We start from the raw sequence: 22,514 nt of genomic DNA, 5'->3' as shown, positions 1-22,514 counted from the left end.
TCCTTTTGTAGTTTCTTTCCATCACTGTTAGTGTTTAGGGTCGCCTCTCACACGCCATTTCATTTTCTCTATCAGTGTCTTAATCTGTCTTTTCTTTAATGTCCACTCACTGTTACCTGAGTTTTTCTGACTGCCTCCTCACTTCTCTTTTTTCACGATAAACATCGAACTCTACTTCCTGTTCTGTTTCACTTGTTTCCATAGTAATTCTCACGCATTCGTTTTACATAAAGTCCAGAGTGCCCGCCCACCATCACTCATTTCTTTATTATGGCTTTGGTCCTAAAATGTTTGAAAATAATCAATAAAGCAACTGAATTCTTAACTACCTATGTGATGCTGGGAAATTTTAAAGTTTTCTACCTAAATGGATGATATGAGAGAGGGGTGCTTTCTGCATGCAAATAGGGGGGGCATTAGTACCAAAATCAGAGTGACCTCTATTTGACCAAATGGCAAGACTGACGAAAGGTTTCCTTCCTTATCCAAATGAAGGTATGTTCCCACCACCGCCAGATGATGACATCTATGACGGGATAGAAGAGGAAGGCACTGAGGATAGGTGAGAATAATCATTGAACTGCCTTTTTTTTTCCTTGCAAAATATTGCATATACGGAAATTTAGTTTTCATTTCCAGATAGGATAAAAAGTAGAAAATTATGTGAAGGTTTAATTGACAGGAAGGGAAAGTCAAGAAGGGTAATTGTATCACACTGTAAGTGAAATGGCAGATGGGAAAAAAATCTCAATTATGGGAAAAAATGAAATGAAAAGGGGACAAATTATAAGTGTTGTGGGTGTTTTTACAAATATTTTCCAGTCATTTACCTATTAGTCAATAATTCACCTTTACAAACACCTCTGGAGTTTATCAGTAATGTGGCTGGGATGTCTTTTGCATAATAACATAATTATATCTGAATGTCAGCGCTCACACCTGTAATTCTAGCACCCTAGAGGCTCAGACAGAAGGATCACTTGAACTCAGGAGTTCAAGGCTAGTCTGAGCTGCTTAAAAACCCCAGGCTAACCTGGGCTACAAGGTGAGATCTTGTTTCAAGTAAATGGAGACCATTTGTTATCTATGGTAGTTTTATAGCAGAACTGGTATTGAATAGTTAAGCCATTGCTTAATAATAAATTCTTTTATTTTTGTAATGATTTATAAAATTTTTTGAGTTGATAAATTTTCTTTCCATTTTAAAATAGAATATTTAAGATCTAGTAATTATTATTTTACTTCTATCATAAATAATACCAAGTAGACATTTTAAACTTAATTCTGATTTGACCTAGTTTTATGTTTTAGAAACCTGGGTAAATCTTACTGAATAAGTAAAAAAAATGACCAGCCTGATGACAGAAATATTCACTCACCAGAATCTATACTTAGCAGCACCGTATTATTGGCTATGATGACATACTTCCTGGTCAGCATAGTATAATTATTTAAACTCTGAATGTCCGCACAATGTCTTCATGGTCTGCTGATTATTACGTTCTGACCAATGCCTGATGCTCCAAAGATCCACGCCGGAGGTTGAAGAGAAGACTAGCACGTGGTCCTGGGGGATTTTGAAGATGTTAAAGGGAAAAGATGACAGAAAGAAAAGTATTCGAGAGAAACGTAAAGTCTCTGAGTCAGACAATAATGAAGGTTCATCGTAAGAGTCAACTGGCCACCTTCAGTGCACAATAACTACACTAATATTGGTTTTATTGAAGGCTACTAATATTCTATAACGAATAAGCAAGTCCTGATAAACTTACACCACTTTACTGTTATTTTCCATTAATCATCTTACATTCATCTCATAGTGTGTATTAATTAGATGAGAGGACCCTAGTTATTCTGAAATTATCATGTAATTCTAAGATACACTTTACTCTCCCTGCAAACTTACAAAAAGATACATACATACACACACACACACACACACACACACACACACACACACACTCATGCATACTCAAGCACAGTCATTCATAAACATACATACTACTTAGTAGGATTTCTCTCATTTGTACAATCCCATCTAAAACTATTCTGATTGCAGCCTACATTTTACATTATACTGACTACTTTTAAAACTCATTATTCTCTATTAAAAGTTAATTTGTTAAAATATAGAACATAATTTAGAATTTTTCTCTGAATATAATACTGAAAGTTTTATAACTGTTCTTTTTTTATTAAGAGATTTTCTGTTCATTTTACATACCAACCACAGATTCCCCTGTCCTCCCACCCCCCAGCCCTGCCCCCCAACCCACCCCTCATTTCCACCTCCTCCAAGGCAAGGTCTCCCATGGGGAGTCAGCAGTGACTTATAACTGTTCTTAATCATATACCTATACAGACTTATTCTCAGTTTTTCAAATTTATCTTAATAACTAATGAATAAATTTTCTTTCCCCATCCAGCCTCAAAACAGCCCCTTAATATATAAATTCCATGTATATATATTTGAAGGATTTTAATTATGTTCAGAAGAGCCTTTCTGTTTTGCATTTTTAATGTGTTCATCACATTCAACTGAAATCTTTATAAGTTGTTTTCACACCAGAACTCCTAATTTTATCTTTTTTTCGTGGAACACCAGAATAGCAGTCAGTACATGTACAATTTTGAGAACACATAACAAGAAGCCTTCTCTCGAGCAACATTGCTCAAATATAACCTTTACTTGGGGGGAAAGGAAGAGACATTTTTCTGCCTTGTTTTCACATTACCAAATTCTGATTTGGGGTTATTGGAGCAAATGTCCTCATCTTCTACTTTAACCAATTATTCCTGCGCTACACATGAATCTTTCAGAAGTGTGTGTGTGTGTGTGTGTGTGTGTGTGTGTGTGTAACTGTCACACTTCAAAAAACATAAAAATAAACATCCTTTTCTGCTACAACTAAATACCACCTAATCTCGGTTCCTTCCCACTCCTGCCCATAGCTCTCGCTGTCTAGTTTAAGTGTGCATTCCTTTCTTATTCATCATTTTCCAGTTTGGTGTAGATATGTACATACCAGAGAAATGTGGTCATATGGCAATGGCTGCTGTTGATTTTTTGACTCTGTAATTTCAGTCCTCAATTCAAATCAACAGTTTGGGCCAGACCTATGGATAGCATTAAGCTCTGAATACTGAGTTCATTTAACGTACTCTGGTGTGATAATATGTCTAAACTTTAGAGCAAATCTGAAATATTGGTCTAGTGACTGCAGGCCACACAAACTGACTATCTTTACTCTTAACTATTTTTGAACAACAAAACTAGTTCAAAACTAGTATCAATAAATTCCAAATTGATGGCTAGAAGCTAGTGGGAAATGGAGGATAAGAAAGGCATGATGGTCAACAAATTAACCCATTTCACACCTCCAGAATATTGCCTCTCACACCTCTCTCATGTAAAGGGATTAATTTCAAGGTTCATGTTACTCTGATTTTAACTATATTCTCATTTTTTTTCAGCTTCCCTTCTCCTCCTCAACAATTGGGTATGTAATAAAAACTAACTGTGTATTTTACCAATTATTTCTTACACATGAGGGAATGGGAAGCATTGAATGTCTTCAAGCATTCAATGTGTCTGCTTTAAGTCCTGAATGCAAGTAATAAATATATTAGATTGCACAAGCAATTTCACTGTGGGTGATTCCAACAACCCAACAATAGAATAACAGAGTCATAAAAATAAAAAAGGCTCATGTATCAGATACTTCTCATTGTTATGATAAAACACCATAATATTCCTCCCCAAAGCAGCATGGTCAGGTCTGTCATAGCAGCAGCCCACTTCTTGGTACCAACTTCTGCATCAGTTACTTTTCTATTACTATGGCATACCTTGGTGAAGGCAGGGTGGCAGGAATGGGAGCTGAGGGCTCACACCTTGAACCTCAAGCAACAACAGAGAGTGACCTGGTAATGGTGTGTGTCTTTTCAAACCTCAAAGCCACCTCCAGGGGCAAATGTCACCAAGGCCATGCCTCCAAAGCCTGCCCAAACAGCACCACCCACTGGGGACCGGTTATTCAAATGCCTAAGACCATAAGGTACACCTCGTTCAAACCAGCACAGACAGCTTCCAAGTACTAATCTGAAAGTCATTGTGGCATGGAGATAACAGGAAAGTGATGGACACTGATGTCAGCTGGCCCCACCTCAATGCAGTCCATGCTTAATATACACAGCTCATGCATAAAAATGTATAAAAATATGCAAAAGACACACAACCAGACACTTCCAGATATCCTTTCTTTAACTCTTTGGGGAAAAAATTGGAGTAACAGTCAGTGCTTTGTACAATTTCAATCATCTCTTTGAAAACCCTGCTGGGACAGATCTTTTCAAGATTTTTTTAAAAAGTGTCTCTCTATAAAATAACATGTTGTCTCCAAAAATACTGAAGGGCTTTTAAAGAGTTTACCTACTTAAATTGGTAAATATTCTTTTAAGAGAGCTGGTGGTAGTGACGCACACCTTTCATCCCAGCATTTGGGAGGCAGAGGCAGGCCGATCTCTGAATTCGAGGCCAGCCTAGTCTTCAGAGTGAGTTCCAGGACAGCCAGATTTACACAGCAAACCCTGTCTCAAAAAAAAAAAAAAAAAAACCAGAGAGAGAGAGAGAGAGAGAGAGAGAGAGAGAGAGAGAGAGAGAGAGAGAGAGCATGAATGTCAAGCTAAAGATGTGGCTTAGTTGATAGCTCTGAGTTTGACCCCTAGCACAACATAATCCAGGAATTGGGGCCATTTTCATTCTGTCCACCACACCAGTCATGGCTAGTTTTCTATCAGTATTGTTTCTCATCACTTACTATATTATTTGTAGAAATAAGATTTCCTATGAAGTACACTCATACTATCACTGTAAAGTATAAATTAATACAGAACAAATTATTAAAAGAAGATCATGGATGATAGATGATATAGATAGATATCATCTACCTGATGGACAAATGGATGGATAGATAGATGGACAGATGGATAGATAGATAGACAGATAGATAGATAGATATAAGAGACTGACACAGAGATATACAAATAGGATTAGTGGATTAGCACTCCACATCATTTAAGAATTTCTGTCTGCTTCCCACTGCCAGTGGCCAAGAGAGTTAACTTCTTTGTCCACAGTTTTCAAGTCCCACCATTCATCCATTGATTACCCTTGCAAAATTTTATAGTCACAGCACTATTCAAGTCTTGTTGGTTTTTTCCCTCCAAATAATAATAGTTGTAATTTTTTTTTCCGGAGCTGAGGACCCAGGGCCTTGCACTTGCTAGGCAAGCGCTCTACCACTGAGCTAAATCCCCAACCCGATAGTTGTAATTATATTCACTGGTTTCCATTGTTTCTTTGTTCACTTATTGATTGTTTAAAGTCGAATACTCACACCCAGGAAAGTAAGAACCCCCCCCCCCCCCCCCCCCCGCCCGACTCCTTCCTTTTAGAAGCATACAATGCCTTTAATAGAAATATATACCATCCCGGAGAAATCTCTTACTGTCTATGAAGCAGTCTTCAATTCTTAATAACATCATTGAATGTTCATATCAAAATTTAAATTAGCAACATTTCAATATTTGATATTCTGTCTTTTATTAGATGTGGGAGAAGAAGTTTACGATGATGTGGATGCCTCAGACTTTCCTGCTCCACCTCCAGAGTTGAGGTCATTAAAATGCTTCCATTACAATGCAGTGTTGACAAGGAGATTGCTCAACAACATTGAACTGGAGTAAAACTCCAGCGTGGTATATGTGAACTGTGCGCAGTCGTGTGGTCTCTGCTCCCCCTTGTTAAAGCTGTGCTTGTTTGTGATCAAGGCTCTCACCTCACAGCCTGGTTTGTTAGCAAGTCATCCTTACCCTCCCTCCTCTCCCCTTCCCCATCCTTTCTCCTGACCCCAGACACTGGTTCTGCCCCTGTTCCCTGACTAATCTCTGTTGGTTGCTGGTGACTCACTGCTGTCTGTATTCACTCATCTACTGGGAATTTATACTTGAGATTCTGTTCACAAATAATTTCAATGATTCATCTTCTCTCTCTCTTATTTTTACAATTTCCCCAACTTTTCCCCCCCTTGAATATACTTCCTTTCTATCTTAGCCCTCATCTTTCTTCTTCCCTGTCCTCCAACAATGGTTTCCTTTCTGAAAAAAATAACAGAATTTGTTGCTTAAAAGAGCTTTCATGTATGCCCTTTTTTTGTTCACAAACTCATTAGTGCCGGGCGGTGGTGGCGCACGCCTTTGATCCCAGCACTCGGAAGGCAGAGCCAGGCAGATCTCTGTGAGTTCGAGGCCAGCCTGGTCTACATAGCGAGATCCAGGAAAGGCACCAAAGCTACACAAAGAAACCCTGTCTCAAACAAACAAACAAAAAAAAAAAAAAAAAAACCCAAAAAACTCATTAGAATCTTCTCAAAAGTTTTACACAATTTCCTTTTTAAGTTAACAGTAAACAATAACTTCAGTTTATCTGAGGTTTGCATTTAATTTTAAGGTGAGAAGTATATGAAAAGTAGTTAAGATTAGTGAGCATAAAAGGAACACCCTTTGAGAATTCTTCCGAGGTAGAATATAATGTACTAAAATATTTGCTCATTTTTTAATATCTATGCGAGATGACCTGTGCACAAAAGCTAGAAAACTCCAGCAGTACACTCAAGAGAGAGATGAGTGAAAAACAAGAAACGGTATACTTGATTAGTTAGAGGACAAAACTGGCATTAATGCCTCGAGTCATGCCTGCTGAGTTGTACTTACCAATGCATGAGAGAACTTCAAGTATTTAGTCTTACCATACTAAGCCAATTTTACTGAACTATGAACAGTATCAAGATCAAAGAGGCTGAAGGCAAAACATGCCGATGTTCACATGTGAGGATCAAGTTCTACAGGCCAAACAATCGAGAAAAGATGAACGAAGGCTTGCCTCCCTTTCAGCTGCCTGTGAAAGGAAAATCTACCCTTAGCAAATTATTCATTCTAATACTCCTCACCAGGACATTGTGCCCATCTCTGATGGATTTTAATACATTTTTTTTCTGTTTTATGTTACTCTAGAAAGATCTCCCACATTCCATTAGCTAGCTCTCTGGGAACCCAGAATCACATCCTGGCCTTTTTCTTAGAGCAAAACAAACTTTCAGCTGATTAAACTTGATCAGAGAAGATCATTTTCTTTTCCTTACCCATTGCTTATTTTCAGAAATTAAAACAATTCTATATTTTTAAACACAGTGTTCTATTTTGGAATAAGTTATTTTCAAAAATAGCTTGGGGGGGCATTTTTAGCATTCATTCATGCTCTGATCATGCCAGAGAGCTAATCAGGGCCAGCCATTCCACCAATGCCCAGAGCATGAAAGGTGGGAGGTCCTAAGGATAGATGCAAGATCTTAGGTGGGTAATGATCCTCGTTTTTTTTCACAGTGAACAAGATAAATGCTAAATGCTAAAAACAAAAAAATAGAACCAAACATTTTAAAGAAGTCACATTTTTTCTAGATAATCAAAATGAAAATATTAGTGTCAAATTTTCACTATTCACAAATATTCTAATACCAAAAAAAAAAAAAACCTCCCTTCTACAGGATTCACACTTCTTCCCAACCTGTACTGAACTTTCATTTTCCAATGAGCAATTTAGTGAAATGGCCAAGATAAAGACTGACTATTGACTATTAGCCAAGATAAAGACTGACTATTGACTATTAGCTATTATCTTTAAGATGCTCCCACATGATACTGAAAATAGTAATTTTATGTAAAAGCTTTTCATTAACCAATATTCCTATCTCCTGTGCTATCTTTATTCATTTATGTAGTATTTCTCTGCTGGAAATCAAATCTAAGGTGTGGTATGTGAGTGCTCCACCAATGAACTCCATCTTTTCCATCATAGCTCTGTTTTAATTAGATGTGAAAATATTAAGATAGATAAATTTCACAATCCATAAAACTCAGGTCTTTAAAAAAGCATTTTTGAGCCTTTTTAAAAGCATTATCTCTGCCATTCAATTTTCTAGAAAGAACTAGAAGATGTACAGGGTTCAAGTATAGTTTTAATCACATGAAACCATGGTGTGCAACTATATTTCATCTTGTCCAGTTTTATTATTGATTCAATATGACCTTTCACTTATAGTTTAACTCTTGTGTATTATTTAATCATGAACCCCTTTATATGTCAGAAACCCATAATTGATTATAATGATCAGTACTAAATTAAAAACAACATTGAACAATAATGTATTATTACATGCTAGGCATGGTAACACATGTCTTTAATCCCAGCACTTGGAAGGTAGAGGCAGAGAACTAGTGTATATTGTAAGACCCTGTCACAAAATAACAAACCATTGAAATTTTCAACGTTAAGAATTAAGTCTCAGGCCGGGCGGTGGTGGCGCACGCCTTTAATCCCAGCACTCGGGAGGCAGAGCCAGGCGGATCTCTGTGAGTTCGAGGCCAGCCTGGGCTACCAAGTGAGTCCCAGGAAAGGCGCAAAACTACACAGAGAAACCCTGTCTCGAAAAACCAAAAAAAAAAAAAAAAAAAATAGAATTAAGTCTCAGGCTCGGGGTGAGGAGTGGCACACGCCTTTAATCCCAGCACTTGGGAGGCAGAGGCAGGCAGATTTCTGTGAGTTTGAGGCCAGCCTAGTATACAGAGGAAGGTCCAGGACAGCCAAGGCTACACAGAGAAACTCTGTCTCAAAAAAAAAAAAAAAAAAAGCAAACAAACAAACAAAAACAAAGAATTAAGTTAAATCTCTGTTATGATCTATTCTTTTCTGTTTCTCAAAGTGTTGGTTTATTTGTGTTCTGTTACTCTAGTCAAGGAATTAATGTTGTAAAGGCAAAAACAGAAGAAAAAGACCCCAAGAAGCTAAAAAAACAGGAAAAAGAAGAAAAAGATCTTAGGAAAAAATTTAAGGTATGTAATATTTTATACCATTCAGAGTTCAAAGTACTGATGAAAAAAATTCCAGAAATTTCAAAATGACAAAATACATACTTTTCAAGTATGGTTAACAATATTGGCATTATCTGTCACAACTTTTCTTTGTTACAAATATGTTGTAAATTTAAATTTATTCCTACAATAAGTTAAGCAAGCAATCATATATGCCAATATCCTCCATGCTATGATAACCTTTGAACCTTAGATGCCCTTTGAACTTTGATAAAATGATCATCTTTAAATATTTGTTATGTGAGGTTATGATTGTCTTAGTTATTGTCTCATGACTATGATAAAATCCCCAGATAAAAGCATCTTGAAGGACAAGGGGTTTCTTTTGGCTCACAGTTCTAGGTTACAGTCTGCCGTGGAGAAGTCACAGAGGCAGGAGCTTAATGGGGCTGGTCTCATTACATCTGCAGCCACAAGGCAGAGAGACACAAATGCGTGCATGCTAGTGCCTACCTTGATTTCTCCATTTGATACTGTCCAGGGAATAGTCCACTCAGAATTAACGTAGTTCTTCCTATATTAATTTACATAATCAAGATAACTCCCCATAGGCATGTCCAGAACTAAAACCTTCTTAATAAATTTGTCAATAAATGAATTACTGTAATAATACATATCGGTAATTTCAATGTTTTTTTTTTTCAGTATGATGGTGAAATTCGAGTTCTCTATTCAACAAAAGTTGCTTCTTCCATAACTTCTAAAAAGTGGGGAGCTAGAGATCTGCAGATAAAACCTGGAGAGTCGCTGGAAGTTATTCAAAGCACAGACGACACCAAAGTTCTCTGTAGGAATGAAGAAGGCAAATGTAAGTCCCTGCTAAAGCCACACTGTACATACAACACCCATGGGCTACAGAGATCACCCACCTCTACTAACTCAGTTTGTTCGGTGGTTCGTGGGTTGTAGGACATGTTAAGAAACTGGAGATTCTGGTATGCTGACATCAATAAATTCTATTTTAATGTCTTTTGAGCCTTTTGAGATTATAATATGATTACATCATTTCCCTCCCTATCTTTCCCATCTCCAGCCTCTCCTTAGTAACCCCGTTGCTCTCATGCAAATTCATGGCCTCTTTTTCTTTAACTGTGTGTGTGTGTGTGTGTGTGTGTGTGTGTGTGTGTGTGTGTGTGAATATAACCTTCTCAGTCTGTAGAATGCTATGTATATGTATGTTTTCAGGGCTGACCATTTGGTATTGAATAACCAGTTGGTGCGCTCTTTGCTGGGGAAGATTATTTCTCTTGCTCAGTGTTCCTTCATCATCTTTTAAAAATGAGAGTGGAGGTTGTAAGTGCTACTCAGTGGCAGAACACAGCCTTGAAATGGCAGTGGAAACATTGCTTAAACTTTGGGTACATTACAATCGAGAATTTCACGTAGATTTTCTTTCTCACTAGGGCATTTGTGATGTCTAAGCTCACTGATCACTGCTTCAGTTCTAGGTACTCTGAAAGTTTTATCTCAAACAGAATGGGTAAATACCTCTTACTCCCTCTTAGGGTGTTTTGTTCACTGCAAAGGCTTTCTTTAGGTGGTACCTTGCTTTAGTTTGACTTCCTCCCTTCAAAGGTGACTACAGTGTGGGACTAGAGAGATGGCTCAGCAGTTAAGAGTTCTGACTGCTCTTCTAGAGGACCCAAGGCTAGCTCCCAGCACCCACATCAGGCAGCTCACAACCAACTGTAACCCCCCAGCTCCAGGGGATCCAATATCCTCTTCCGGCCTCCACAGGTTAGAGAAGGCAGGCAGGAAAGCTTTGTTGTCCAATGGTCAGCACCTAAATAATAGAGCTCGAATGCTGCTGTGACATCTACCAGTTACCATCCCACCAAATAGGAAGCAAATTGGTCTGTACTCAGCAGATTAAACAAAAGGTAAAAAGCTGATCCTAGGAAGGTGTGAAGGTATTCAGAGAGTTCTAGAAGCTGGAGAAAAGCCCTCTGTAAATAGAACAAAATGGTTAAATATTGACAGAAACTTGGACCAATGGGTATTCAAGTAGTTGGAGAGGGAGGGGCACTAAGTATTTGAGAGTGACTTTCAGATTAAGTATTATCTCAGAATGATTGAATTGGTATGCTTATTTAATTTCACTTTTTGCCTCTTCAAGCCTCCTGCTTTTCATAATTTTTATGAAATCCCTTTCTTGGTTGGGATCCTTGATTGTTCTTAATTTTCTAATTCCTGACCTATTCTCCATACACTCACTAGGACTTGGAATGACTGCCATAAAATGTATCCCTCCCACAAATGGCCTTGCAAATGGCATCCGTCTTTCCCATATTCTCAGCCCATCCACGCCTATGTTAAACAAATATTTTCAAGAGCACACACTGTCTTTAGCATAGCATATACTAAATGCCCTTCGTGGTTCAGCCTCATGGACAACAACTGCAGTTTGCCGTCTAGATTGGACATCCCAAAGTGAAGTGCACGCTTTTCATTCCCTGAATAAATCATGCCGGTTCTTCCCACTGTGCTATTCTATTTGACGTGGAATGCACAATTGTCCATCAAAAACAACTCAGTGATCATCTTCAATTGAAAGCATCCTCACTCCCTGCTCCCAGCTACCCCAATCTGATGAATTCCTCCCCAACTCCACTGCTTTGACTTCTGCCTGATTTGTTTCAGTAATTTGCTGCTCTGCTTAGTATTTGAACTTAGGCAGAACTTCAACGAAGTGTTCTTGAGGTTGGATGTCAGCACTGGTATAGTGTCTCACGCCTTGAGTGCAGACTTGGTTAGCTTCAGAGGAGTGCTCTAGATTTCTAGTCCAATAACCAGATAAAAGTCTGACATAAACACTCACAAAAACGTCTGCTGAATAGTTTAACTGGTTAGCAGACAGCACTCTGGCTTGGCCTGATGAGCACTGTTAGCTTCTGAATCTTTAAGGACTCTAAATCTGTCCCTTCCTTATTTTTACATCTTCTCATGACCAGCCATGGCGTTTTGCAGTTCAGCACCGGCGTGACTGTTTTCCTCACTCTGTTCTTCTTCAACCTGTCACCGAAAAGAACGTGACCTGAGGTTACACTGAGCAATCGAGAGGTTAAGGGTAAAGGACAATCCCTTTGTCACTGTGTGGAGCAAAAGCCTCTGATGGAGACATTATTACATTCAATAGGGTCTCACCCACTGACACTCTGCAAGTGTGAACTGTGTAGGCAGTTGGCATCTTAAAAATATAGTTCTGGCACATTCTCAAATGTTTAAAATTGCTAGCTAATATTTGCACACATTCCACAATCTGATGCTCATGAACTGAGAGTTTTCTCACCTCCTGTCACTGGAGAAAAACTTTCTAAAAAAAAGAAAAAAATGAGGCATGAGAAAGGAGTTATTTGGGTTATGATGTTCTGTTTCTTTTAGGCATCAGAAAAAGAGATTTCAAATGGGTGGACATTACCACAAAACTAGTTGATCATTTCTTTAAGCTTTTTTTTTAAACAATATATGCTCACTGGAAAAAAAAATTTTATTCAGAAACTTAAAAAGTCAATCGGGACCAGCTGTGGTAACACACATCTAAAATCCCAGTACTTGGGAGGCTGACTGAGGAACAGCATTTGAAAATAGAAGTTCAAGGACAGCCTGGGCAATGTAGTGAAAACTCACCTCAAAAGTAGTAAAAATTAAATGAATGAATGAATGAGTAATGAATGAATGAGTGAGTGAGTGAATAATAAGCAAAAATACAAATGAAATGTTTAAAGTCATTCTAGTAGAAAGTCTCAGGAACAATACAAAGAGTCAGAGAAGAAAAGGAGATAGATTAGTTCTTGTGAAAGTCAAAATAATACATTACATTCAGTATTGTACACCATTCATTATGTTTCCCTTCAAGTGTGGCATTGATTCACTTGCCTGAGCAAGTCCACACAAGATGATTATATGTCTTTAGCTGCAGTAACTTTATTTTCTGCAAATACAACAAATGAAGTAATAAATAATAGACTGTCACTTCAATTAATGAAAAAATTGAAACTACAAAATCAAGTTAATTCCTATTTTTCCAAGGCTACTGTCTACTTCCTGGGAAATTCCGTATTTCTAATGTTGTCTCACAGGTTGTTAGTCCTGACTCACATCTACACCACAGCAAGCAAACATTTTAGGAGGAAACTGACTGGCACAAGTGGGGGATGGGTGTTACATTCCTAACTGTTCTACCTCACCACATATTTCAAGACATTTGTTCCAGCCGCTGTGTTCTGCTCTGTGAGCAGGAGGCTTCCAAATAACAACTTTATGTGACATGTGAGAATCCTGGGCATATCAGCTCTCAGACCATTATAAGGCTAAACATAGCAGCCGTTCTGCACCATAGCCATGATTTTGTTTTGTTTTGTGGGTTTTTTCATATTTCCTATTAATATCTCATATTGGTAAGTGAACACGAACCATGTGAACAACGAGAACATTTTCTTCCTGCATAAAAAAATAATTTCTAGGAACTATACTGCCAAGATTACATAACAATCCATGGTAAGTCACTTGTTTTGACACTATCACAAACCGTCCTTGAATAGAATAATGTTTTAGCACTTGAAAGCATTGCAGAGCAAAGCCTATGCTACATTAAAAGTCAGTAATCCTGTAAAAACACTATATAAGTGATTTTATAGTTAGTAAGCCCTAAGTTATCACATGATCATGGAACTAAAATAGAATGGGACAGCCTCATCCCACATGCGACCACTGACATTTTCTTAAATATTCGGTCATTGATATCTCCCTCCCTCCCTTCACATACGCACAGAGAAAGAGAGACAGAGAGAGGGAGAGAATAGAACAGAACTGAACAATAGTATCTGCAAAGGAGTCATCAGCAGAAGAGAAAGATGCTACTTAGAACTCTTGAGCAAGGAAGACATAGGAGAGAATATACCAAGGGTTTGAGGGGGAAAGAGAACATAGCTTTTATAATTAACTCGTAAAGTGGAGATAATTAAGCTGTCTATTATGAATTATTAACTTGGACTATGTAAAGGACTGTTAGTAGCGGTTTGACCAGGCCTGTGAATTTTTATCATAATTGAGTTTTAAATTAAAAGTAATTTCATTGAAAAGTAAATTACCTCAAAGCATCAGCAAATAATAATCTTAATTTTCAAGAAGGTGGTTAAATAATCTTGAATTTTCCTTTCACAAACTATTTATCATAATCTTCCAGGGTTTTTTTTTTAAATGGAAACATTTACTATTAGAAAAAGTCTAGTCTTTATCAACAGTTTATAATTTTGTATGTGTACTGCTAAGGCCTGGCAACCCGAGTTCAATCCCTGCAACTCACATGGCAAGAGGAGAGAACAGATTTCTGCCAGTCTTCCTCTGACTTCAAAATGACCACATTAAACAACATAACCCCAACTCAGAAAGACAAATGCCACGTTTTCTCTCCTATGTGGAGCCTGTATCTAAATGTGTCTACAGGAAGGGGGCCTGGGAAGACGAGCATGAGACGGGGAGGGGACCTTAGAAGTAGGAAAGGGATGATGGAATCCATGTGACTCAAAAAGAGAAAGGAGACTGTTTGGAAGGAGGGAAGGAAACTTCAGGAAGACAGGAGACACAGGGAAGGCAGCCAGAGACGGGAATAAATTAGACAAAAGTGTGAGGACTTCTGTGTGAAAATACCATAGTGAAGTTACCTTTTTTACTGTCTTTAAAAAAATTCATAAAAAGAAAAAAATAGAACAGGAAAGGGATTGATGAGAGCTGCAAGGGGAGGGGGAAATAAGTAGGTAATGGGGGTATAAATATGATCAAATTACTCCATAAGCACGTTCTATATAGATATAGTTATTCAATATATTATCTTTTTAAAGAGTTTTTAAATTATTATTGCTGTGTCTGTGTGGATGTGTCATGTGTGGGTGCCTGCAGAGGCCAGAAAAGGGCATGAAGTCCCTGGAACTAGATTTACAGGCAGTGATGAGTTATTGGATGTGAATCTGGGCATCAACTGAGTATTGTGGATAAGAAGGGGCCCTTAACCACTAAGCCATCTCTCCAGCCCCTCAGTATATTACCTTATAATAATTATTCACTTGTGGGTCAACTTGTGAGACTAAACATTAAATATTTTTCAAAGCTGTGTCTGTAACTAAAGTGCATTTCCTTTTTTTTTCTTCATAGATGGTTATGTCCTTCGGAGTTACCTGGCGGACAAGTAAGGCCATTTTCTTCTATTACTGTATTTATTAAAAGAAACTTATGATTTCCTTAAGGAAAAAGTACTGATGCAATTTCCAGAATGCAATGGATTAAACTACCGTAATAAATTGGAAACAATGTATTATATTTGTATCACTATAGTAGTACCAACAACAAAGCTGAATATACTAGTCTGAAATAGAAAGGAAGCCTGGCTCACTCATAGTGAATAGTATTATATAACTCGCTGAGCAGTCTGTTCGTCAAACACTGAAGACACACAGGGCAAAGCCACTACCATTTTCACTAATTGTTCGCATTTTGTTTATTAATTATTACAGCATTAGAACTGGACTAATTAGAGCCTAACGGTGTCTGTGGCAGATACTAATACTACCAGTTAATAGCTCATAGTTCAGCCCCTAACTGAAGGTTTTTCTATACTCACACCAAGCATAGTGCTCTATTCTGTTGCCTTATTGAAAGTGTGCCCCTCAAAAGATAGCAATCAATGACTCTTGTATTCTTATGAATAAGACCTTTTCACAGTCTGTCACAGCCTGGTACTTTTAAGCCTTTGGACTCCTCTAAAACACTCTAAGATTCTACACCAAGAAACGTAGAGCAGAAAATTAACCCCATTATCGGGTTGAGCAATGGAAATATTTGTAAAACTGACGTAATGAAGGAATGGAGGATTCACAAACCGTTTACCGTAAGCAACAGGACACCCGTGTGACTAGGACAATGCGTGTTAAAGAGTTCTGTCGGCAAACCAATAGACAGCAGACCGGAAAACGACCCTAACATCTCTGTTTTCTTCGGTGTATGTATTACAGTGGTGGGCACGGGACTTCTGACAGGCTCCGTTCTAAGAAAGATGCAAATTTTATGGAAAGAATGTGCTGCCGATGACAGCAGGGTGGTTACAGGAAACGGAGAAAGGACACTGAGCGACTGTTGGTTCACTGCCTATTAAAATGCATACATCAATAAACATTTAGGGAGCAAACAGCAGGGAAGCCTGTCCTCTTTGCATTCACATCAGATTTCCATTAGGCAAATGCTCCCTCCACCTCAGAGAAAGGATCCAAACAGAAGACATAGGGAGCTCACAGCATCTGTCACAGTTGGCAGGAACAGGGCCCTGCTGCTGCCGCTGTGGTAAAGCCCAGAGACGGGGCAGGAACCAAGAGCATGGCTGCCCTACGTGACACAGCTACCTCACAGCTCTGAAGCTTGGAGCTGCATCCTACATTTCAAGATTATGTTTGTATTTATAATATGTTAGTCTATCATTCATAAATCACTCATCAGACTATGCACTTTTACCATCAAAGCTTACATCTGACTCATATGTGTGTCTCCCAGCACATGAGAGCAACTCAGTGTTTGTTAACAGAATACTTCATAAAGCTTCAGGGCTAGGCAAAACCTCAAAACAATAAGTAATATAAAAAAATTCAATGACTGTATATTCCATAATTAGTATTTAAATACTTTAAACTTGATATGCATGCATTGTAACTAGAAACATATGAAAACAGTATAGCCAATTTTCATGCCAAATATATTTCATTCACTTAAAATTTTAAACATTGGAAACTCAAGTTAAGGTAGGAATCTAGTACTGATAACTGTTAAAATTCATTGCACCTTTGGATTAAGGCCCCTGGAGGAGGGTTGTGCCTTGGCAGTTCAGTTTATTTAGCTCTACACCCAGTTCTTAGGGAGTTCAGATGGCCTATGCCCATGGCAATGTTCAAAGTAGGGCATGAGCCGGGCGGTGGTGGCGCACGCCTTTAATCCCAGCACTCGGGAGGCAGAGCCAGGCAGATCTCTGTGAGTTCGAGGCCAGCCTGGTCTCCAAAGCGAGTTCCAGGAAAGGCGCAAAGCTACACAGAGAAACCCTGTCTGGAAAAACAAAAAAACAAAACAAAACAAAACAAAAAATGTAGGGCATGATCTGTGCCCTCAAGGCATGTGTCTATTATTCTGTTTGTAGAATAAACTAGGAGTCGATACAGCCAGGGAAAGAAGATGTAGAGGTGAATGTAAAATCTCTGTCGACTCGCACATACACATGCATAGCCCCACTTTTTACCTCTAAATGTTTCTGATAGATGGCAATCATATTAATGCTAGCTTCCTCTATGCATTAATGTTGGGAAGATATTTTCTATAAAATAAAAATTGTTTTTTGTGTTTACAGTGATGGAGAAATCTATGATGATATTGCTGATGGTAAGTCTCATGCAGCTCCCACCACAGTAACAGAGAAAACAGCTTGCTGGCTTAATTAGAGCCATCAGATATGATCAGAATTGGAGTGTCTTAAACATGTGAGGAAAAGTAATGATCTGAAGTCATGGTGGGGAGTCATCTTCACACAAGGCTAGGAAATTAAGTGAAAAGAAAAGCATATTTATTCTCCAGATTGAGAACTATAAGACAACCATGGTGTAAGCCAAGAGCTGTAATTCCAGCACTTGGGTAGGGTAGAGGCAGGAAGATCAAAAGTTCAAGACCAGCCTTGGCTACACAGTTGGGGGCAAGCCTAGGCTACATGAAACCCTGTGTCAAAAAAACAACCAAACAGGGAAGAGACGGAAGAAGTGGGAAGGAGCGGAGGGAAGAGAGAACTGTTTGGTAAACTGTGCATTGTAACATGCGTTAAGAGTCATTTCCATCACAGGGAAATGCATTCTTAGTAATCAACAGTAACCTGTTTTAAAACTAGCCGTTTCCACATCACAGCAACCATAAGACCCAAGAAGGTAATAGCAGATTGTTTTTTTGCAACCTATAAAATGTGAAATTAACAGATCCTAAGTGGACAAATGTAAAGCTGGCAAATGCTAAAATATGAGACTAACAAATCTTTGATCAATAAACAGGTACATTATGTCATAACTAATAACACTAGTAAAATCATCAGGTATTTCTAAATGAGGATTTAAAACATTCGTCTCAACAAAATGTTCACAGCTGTCACCATGTTGCCCTTTGGCCTGTGTGTGTGTGTCTAAGTGTATATGAATGAGTATGTGTGTGTGAATATGTGTGTGTGAGTATGTGTGAGTGTGTGTGAGTATGTGTTTGTGTTTTGTTTTGTTTTGTTTGAGACAAGGTCTCACAACATGGCATCTGCTGGCCTGAAACTTGCTATCTAGACCAGGCTGGTTTTGAACTCACAGAGATCCACCTGCCTCTGCTTCTTGACTGCTGGGATAAAGGTGTTTGTCACCACATTTGGCACCATCCAGATTTTTGTTGTTTGTTTTCTTTCTTACATCAGTTCTGGGATCATATTTATTTCCCTGGCTTGCAAGCAAATGCTTTACTGATAGAGTCATTCCCCCAGCCCCCACCCTTTAGTCTTTAGCTTATGACACATGTGGATGCTTAACTAATCTCATTTCCAACAAGTGCTGTGATGCCAGAATAGCTGATCTTCAGTCTCATGTGATGAAGACTAAATCTGTCTAGAAATGCTGTTGAAATTGGGCTGTCAATGAAGCTGTCTTAGTTATTGTTGTGATGAAACACCATGACCAAAAGCAAGTCAGGGAAGAAAGGGTTTATTAGGCTTACACTTCCACATAATAGTCCATGATTAAAGGAAATCAGGACAGGAACTCAAACAGGACAGGAACCTGGAGGCAGGAACTGATGCAGAGGCCATTGAGGGGTGCTGTTTACTGGTTTGCTCCCAATGGTTTGCTTATCCCATCTTCTTATAAAACCCAGGACCACCAGCCCAGGGACCCACCACCCTCTCCCTTCAATCACTAGTTAAGAAAGTGTTCTACAGTCTTGCCTACAATCTTATGGAGGAGGTTTATCAACTGAGGCCTCCTCTTCTGTGATGACTCTAGCTTGTGTCAAGTTGATATAAAACTAGCCAGCACAGAAGATTAAATATATCACATTTTACTTATCTAGTTTTGTTTGTCTTCTTAATGTAAAATAAGTAAGGTTTGTTTTTTTTTTTTTAATCTTAATTCTGGAGAGATTGAATTACCCAGATTTCTAACTTGAAACACTTAAGATGTGCTGTATATAACTGTGTTTATATTCTTAAGGCCAGATGTGGTGGTGCAGAGCCAGCACTTGGGATATGGAAGGAGGAGGCTCAGGATTCGGAAGTCCTGTTCAATGGTCTGTTGAGTCTGAGAGCAGCCTGGGCTTCCTGAAGACTTGTTTCCAAAGCTTCCAATAGGGAGTGAGAAGAGCGGCTCTAAGGGGAAGCTTGTATTGCAGTCATGAGGACCAGAGTCTGACAGCTAGTACACACACGAAAATGAAAGGCACAGTGGCAAGTGCCTTTCCCAGGCCTGGGGGGGGGGGGGGTCGAGACAGGAAGATCCTTGGTGAGAATGGAACCAATGAGAGAGACTCTGTCTCAGAGAAAGTACATGGTTCCTGAAGATGTTACTAGAGGTTGTCCTCCAGCCTCCACACACATGTGCATATGTGTCTACACACACATGTACACACACACACACACACACACACACACACACACACACACACACACACAAAGTATATAAAAATTAATGAGTGAATTAATTAAAGCTGTATTTTCTTTTCTTTCAGGTTGCATCTATGACAATGACTAGCACTCAGCTCTGCTCTCTCTGCTGTGTCTGTTAGTGGCCAACGTGAATTTTAATCGGACTGTTTTTGGGTGTCATAGAAAAAAAATGAATGTACAAAGTGAAATTTCAATCTCTTCATAAAATTTTGATATCTTGAACTCGGAAAATGAACTCTGTTTAATATGTCAAAAGATTGGTAGCGAGATATAAGAACTTACCTCCTTTTTTACTTTCTTTTCTTCTTTTTTCTTTTGAGTTCTTACTTTGCAGTTCAAGCCATCTTCCTGCCTCAGCCTCCCAAGTGCTGTGATAACAGACATGAGCCAGCACATCTGGCTTAAGGATCCCATGTTACCTCAGTTATGCTTATGAAGGCACTTTTTTTTAGACCATCAATAGGGACTCTCCTCCTACCATACCCCTTTTTAAAGAAATAAAGAAAAAAGAAAGACATCCCAGAGGAAGAAGAAAAAAGAATATAAAGAAGGAATTTTATTTTTAATTCCACAAGAAGAGAACTCGTGCAGCCCCTTACAACACCTGTTCAAATTACCTACCCAGAAAAGGCGGAGCTTGCGCCTCTAGTTTCTGAAAGACGGTGTAGCAGCAGATCATTTGTATCGAATTGTTCCCTCTTCGCTCACTGTGAAATCATATGTTAACTATTCAATAAGCATGCTTTAGGATCTGTATGCATGTCTAAGATTAGCCTCTACGAGGGTCTAAAGTAAGTCTTATTTTGTGAATCCATACACACATGGTTGCAATCTGTCCTCGGTTTAGACACCATTGTTACCTGGAGAAATGGAGGGGGACTACAAGACACTTGTGAACACTGTGAGAAAGAACCTTAAAACTCGCTCAGACTTTTACAGTAACTCCTTACTGTGAAGTCTGTTTGAAAGGGTTTTTGTGTTTCGCTGTCAATTGCTTCTGCAGAACCCAGTGATGTTTATAACCACTTTACTAGGAAGTTGTTCAGCTGAAGGAACACAAAGCAATAAATCCAAGTGGTTGGCCTGGGGTGCTCCCCATTGATACGTACTCCTCACCACCTTCTCTAGACTGTAAGGCACTGGCTTTTGAATGCTAAGAACACTAAGCACCATGAACCAAAACACAACGCCTCAACATCCAAGAAGATAACAGATTGGAGAATGTTTTTTGAAATTAGTAAATCCTAATGCTGGTTCTATTATTGACCATGATGCAACCCTGGCAATATTCATTACTCTCCCAGTGTTCTTATAGGACAAGATTCAACTAAGTTTATCCCAACATTTTCCACTACCAATTATTTCAAGCTTTTATGGTTCCCTCATCTCAGACGCACACTTCAGAAGGCTTTTTCCTTTTCTATTTTAAATCATCGATTAAATAATGATTAATACACTATATATGTAAATTGTTAAGATACATTGGAGTTTCTAAAAAGTGACCCCCTCCATTGAATTTTTTAAAAGTCAAAAATTGTGTGGGATAGAGAGATAACTCGGTTGGTAAAGTGCTTGCATGGCAAGCGTAAAGATTGAATTCCATCAACAAACCCCAGATGACAACCATGTGTAGTGACCAGTACTTGTAATTCCAGTGCCAGGGAGTCAGAGACAGGAGGACCCCTGGGGCTCACTAGTAAGCCTGTCTATCCTATTTGGTGAGTTCCATACCAGTGAGAGACTCTTGTCCCAGGAGATGGACATCACCTGAGGACCGACAGCCAAGGTTGTCCTCTGGACTCCACATATATATGCCCTCACACACATGGAAACGTGTACACACAGATCAAAAAATGGGTAAAGTAGGTCAAAGCCTTCAAACGGTTAGAACTGGGATTTCTATTAAGTGTTTTGAAGTTTCAAAAGGGTCAGCAGCTTCTACAGCTCAATTTATAGGATAGAGGGCTCTGAGTCTCCTGGGTTGGAAATTACTCATCTCAGATGGCCTTTGGTTAGGAAGTACTTTGGTGGGTTAGTCAGCATGTGTCCTTGTGGTGAACCTCTTTTGTCACTAGATACAAATTACATGGCTCAAAGGTGGTTGTATGTTAACTTTGGAATCAAATATAGATTAGATGCTGACAGTATTTTCAGTAATTTTTCATGATTAAGAATAGCATAAATTCGCCGGGTGGTGGTGGCGCACGCCTTTAATCCCAGCACTCGGGAGGCAGAGGCAGGCGGATCTCTGTGAGTTCGAGGCCAGCCTGGGCTACCAAGTGAGTCCCAGGAAAGGCACAAAACTACACAGAGAAACCCTGTCTCGAGAAAAACCAAAAAAAAAAAAAAAAAAAAAAAAAAAGAATAGCATAAATTCAATGCAAATGTTAGATTTTTTTTTAAAAAAATCCCAAATTAGATCAAGAGAATATTTCAGCTTTGATTTATATTCAAAGAAATGGACAGACACCTATGAGAAATTTATGTAATAATTATTTAATATATATTTGAAGTGTTAATTTTAATATACTAAATGTGATTTTGTTGTAGATTGTGTGTGGAATTTTGTCATGTGAGAAGAGCTGCCAATAAAATATCTTTTCAGCAAGTAACCCTGCCCCCTACTTCATATACACATCAAGACCATGAGCTTTCCTTTCGGTTAACGTGATTCTGTCTACAAAAGAGTCTTCTGTGTACAGAAGAGCCCTATCGGCACCACCCTCCCCATCTCATTCAGCCTCCTATTCATAGCCCAACTCTCCCCGCTGCCTCTTGACACGTTGCTTCCTATTTTGTCTTAGAAATAGATAACTAAGTA

At 38.7% G+C, this 22,514-nt stretch overlaps 1 protein-coding gene across 2 annotated transcripts in view; it reads left to right on the top strand.

Moving 5' to 3' along the window:
* The window catches only part of Fyb1 (FYN binding protein 1), a 140,969-nt gene extending 118,939 nt beyond the window's left edge, over positions 1–22,030 (top strand). For both annotated transcript variants that reach the window (XM_052743201.1, XM_052743202.1), the window contains exons 11-19: positions 496–562; positions 1,529–1,666; positions 3,475–3,500; positions 5,612–5,678; positions 8,850–8,949; positions 9,634–9,796; positions 15,139–15,172; positions 17,369–17,400; positions 19,756–22,030. In XM_052743201.1, coding sequence (XP_052599161.1) covers positions 496–562; positions 1,529–1,666; positions 3,475–3,500; positions 5,612–5,678; positions 8,850–8,949; positions 9,634–9,796; positions 15,139–15,172; positions 17,369–17,400; positions 19,756–19,778 — 650 coding nt within the window. In that variant the 3' untranslated portion in view covers positions 19,779–22,030. The remainder of the gene's footprint in view (positions 1–495; positions 563–1,528; positions 1,667–3,474; positions 3,501–5,611; positions 5,679–8,849; positions 8,950–9,633; positions 9,797–15,138; positions 15,173–17,368; positions 17,401–19,755) is intronic.
* The last annotated feature ends 484 nt before the right edge of the window (positions 22,031–22,514 follow it).

Source organism: Peromyscus californicus, unplaced genomic scaffold (assembly GCF_007827085.1).
Source record: "Peromyscus californicus insignis strain IS unplaced genomic scaffold, ASM782708v3 Scaffold_18__1_contigs__length_77618521, whole genome shotgun sequence".
NCBI lineage: Eukaryota > Metazoa > Chordata > Mammalia > Rodentia > Cricetidae > Peromyscus > Peromyscus californicus.
Note: the sequence above shows the minus strand (reverse complement) of the source record. Positions and strands in the feature narration are given on the sequence as shown.